Below are 2,796 nucleotides of genomic sequence, written 5' to 3' on the forward strand. Positions count from 1 at the left end.
CCCCTGTCTTTTTAATCCCTCTGTTTCTACCCCTTTGTTTCTATTCCTCTGTCTCAACCCCTGTCTTTTTACCCTCACCTTCTACCCCTTTGTTTCTACCCCTCTATTTCTCCCCCTTGCTTCAACCTCTCTGCTTCTGATCCTCTGTTTCAATACTTCTACATCTCTCTCTCTCTAATTTAATCCCTCTGTTGAGGCACAGAAACAGAGGATTGATAATAGATGAATACCATCTATGCCTCTGTTTAACTCCACTCTTGCAACCCTTTTTTCTACCCCTCTGTTTCATTCCCTCTTTCTATTTCTGTTTCTACTGCTCTTTCTACCCCACTGTTTCCATCCCTGTTTCCGCTCCTCTCTTGCTTCACCTCTTTCTGGCCCTCTGTATCGTCCCGTCTGTTTGTACTCCATCGCCATGGAGGCTACTCTGACGGGAGGATAGAAAGTTGATATTTGGGGCCTGTCTCAGCCACGAACTAGCGGGAGCGGAGCCGTCCCCGATCATCTCTCCTCTCCTGGCTATACTGTACAATTTCTTTTTCACAAATGTCTGTAATAGAAACACTTTGCAGGCCTACTTTTTCTTTTACTGAAGGAGTAATTTGGAAGAGGAGCGAAGTCGACTTCAGTCTTAGTCACTGCAGGTGCCGGTAGAGGAAGGTGGGCAGCCAGACTCGGCTTTGCTTTCAAGGAAGGGCCATGGCTTCGTGAGTGGACCGCGAGTGAACATGGCAAGGTGTGGTGGCTTGAACCTGAGTGAAGCAGAGTTTAGGTATTCTCCGGATTGTCTCCCAGGATCGCCCCACCCATCGTAGGCGTTGCCCTAACATATAAACGGGGAAAGACCGAGCCTATCGCCACCGACGGGAGGATCTGTCTGTCAGCACCATCTCGAAGCGGACTCTCCAAGGTACGGTTTATCTCACTTTGGAGCGGATCGTCTTTTCGTGGGCCGTTTCGCTCCTGTATCTTGATTCAGAAACATCAAAACGCGTCCCCTCTCTTCGCTTTTCAGCTGTCGCTCTCCCGGGACACGTCGGAATGAAGTTGGCGAGAGTCGGCTTGCTCCTGCTTCTTCTGTTCGTCGCCCAGTGTCTCTTGGCCGATGCCCGCGATGACCAGAAGAGCAAGAGGAGACGCAAAGGGGATTCGCCGGGCGGCGATGGCAAAGAGAAAAGGCAATCGAAGAGAAGGAACTCAGCTCCGAGACAAGGTAAATTCGTCGGCAACAACAAGGCGGAATGTCGGTGGACACTGAGAGGGGAAGAAACCGGGGAGAGGAACCTGCGTCTCGGTTGCAAAGACGGACACCACGATTACTGGTGCGAGTTTACGGGGAACCCCGCGGCTTGCCAGAAGTACGCAGGGAATGTAAGAACCTACTGGAAGCAAGTCGCCAGGGCACTGAAGAAAAAGACGCCCGACTGCAGCGACCCGTCGACGGTGCTGAGAGCATCCTTGTGCAAAAGCACCAAGGAAGCTCAAATGAAACTCAGCCGCTCCAGTTTGCTGCCCGCAGCGGAGAAGGACTCGCAAGGACCAGCCCCACTCACGACGGTGGATCCCGACAATCTTGATATTGACAAACTAGCCGCCGAGAATTGTAGCGAGCGGTGGGGATCACTCTGCAAATTCATGCTGTCAGTATTCGAAGGCTAATCCCTCGGGCCCAACGCAGTTGTGTATTTTGACTATTTGTGTAGCTGATCATTTGTATTAAAGTTCCACGATTGATAAAGAAGTGACTAAGGTGCAAAGTGTTTCTGATTTATTAACAAGAGATGTTTGGAAATGCGGTCCCTCACTCTAAACTCTGTAACACCCTGAGCTCTCCACGTCCCGGTCCACGGCACAGCGCGGTGTGGTGACACTCCCCCGCTCTCTGCCCTTGAGACAGCGCAGAACACACTCGCGTTGAAATTATTCCAAGTCGCTTTCCCAAACAGCCACGCGGACTTCTAATGCCATCTCGTGTCCCTGTTTTGCCCACTGTCCGTGGATTAAAACGGGTATATCTACTAACACGGTATCTGGTTAGGTCATGATCTGAGCGGTCAGGAGAGATGAACGAACGCCCTTCGTGAATAAACCTGTTCATCTCTTATATAAAACACTGAAACATAATAACAACGTTGTGAGACACGATTTTACTCCAAGAGTGTTGGTGTATTGTTCGTGGATGTGGGAACTGAAATTGGGTCCGATACTCAGTTTAGAATCCACCTGCTGCAAGGAGATCACATTGTGGTCCAGTCTGCTCTCAACGCAGGGGTGGAACCTACTCTTTCGACCTCACAATAGTTTCTCGCTGTCGTTGGCCTGGAAACGTCCTGTTGGCCCAGGAGGTAACACTCCCACATCCCCGCCAAGTTTACATTATTGGATCATGACCCAACCGGGCGACGATGAGAAACAGTAGCCCGAGAGTTTCTTCCCCATAATAAAACAAAAGGGGTTTGTTTTTCAAAACCAAACCTTCTGTGACCAAGCAACTAGCATCTCATAATCAATTATTCCATTAAAGTTTATCTTTAAATATTGTGAGCTGGGGCACCAAATGGGAATCGCTTTGCGCGATGAACCTCTGCCAGCTTTCACTGATTTTGTTTGGAGTAAAATCACGGGAATGCTGGAGTAACTCAGCAGGTCTCGCCACGCGTGGCAGTCCCGAGTCCTCCTTCAAGGTGTGAACCCCCCCCACCAAAAAAAAAGCCTGTTTCAAGAAGACGGCTGCGGGCGATGGGAAGAATAGCCAGGGGGAGGAGCACAGACCAGCTGGGGAAAGGTGATCATTAG

At 50.1% G+C, this 2,796-nt stretch overlaps 1 protein-coding gene across 1 annotated transcript; it reads left to right on the forward strand.

The window, feature by feature from the left end:
• The first annotated feature begins 803 nt into the window (after positions 1-803).
• LOC138757917 (fibroblast growth factor-binding protein 1-like) lies at positions 804-1,741 on the forward strand. Its single transcript, XM_069926033.1, has 2 exons — positions 804-910; positions 1,016-1,741. Exon 2 carries the CDS (start codon positions 1,042-1,044, stop codon positions 1,657-1,659), a length of 618 nt encoding a protein of 205 aa, XP_069782134.1. The 5' UTR covers positions 804-910; positions 1,016-1,041; the 3' UTR covers positions 1,660-1,741.
• The last annotated feature ends 1,055 nt before the right edge of the window (positions 1,742-2,796 follow it).

This window comes from Narcine bancroftii, chromosome 3, assembly GCF_036971445.1.
Source record: "Narcine bancroftii isolate sNarBan1 chromosome 3, sNarBan1.hap1, whole genome shotgun sequence".
In the NCBI taxonomy this organism is placed as follows: domain Eukaryota; kingdom Metazoa; phylum Chordata; class Chondrichthyes; order Torpediniformes; family Narcinidae; genus Narcine; species Narcine bancroftii.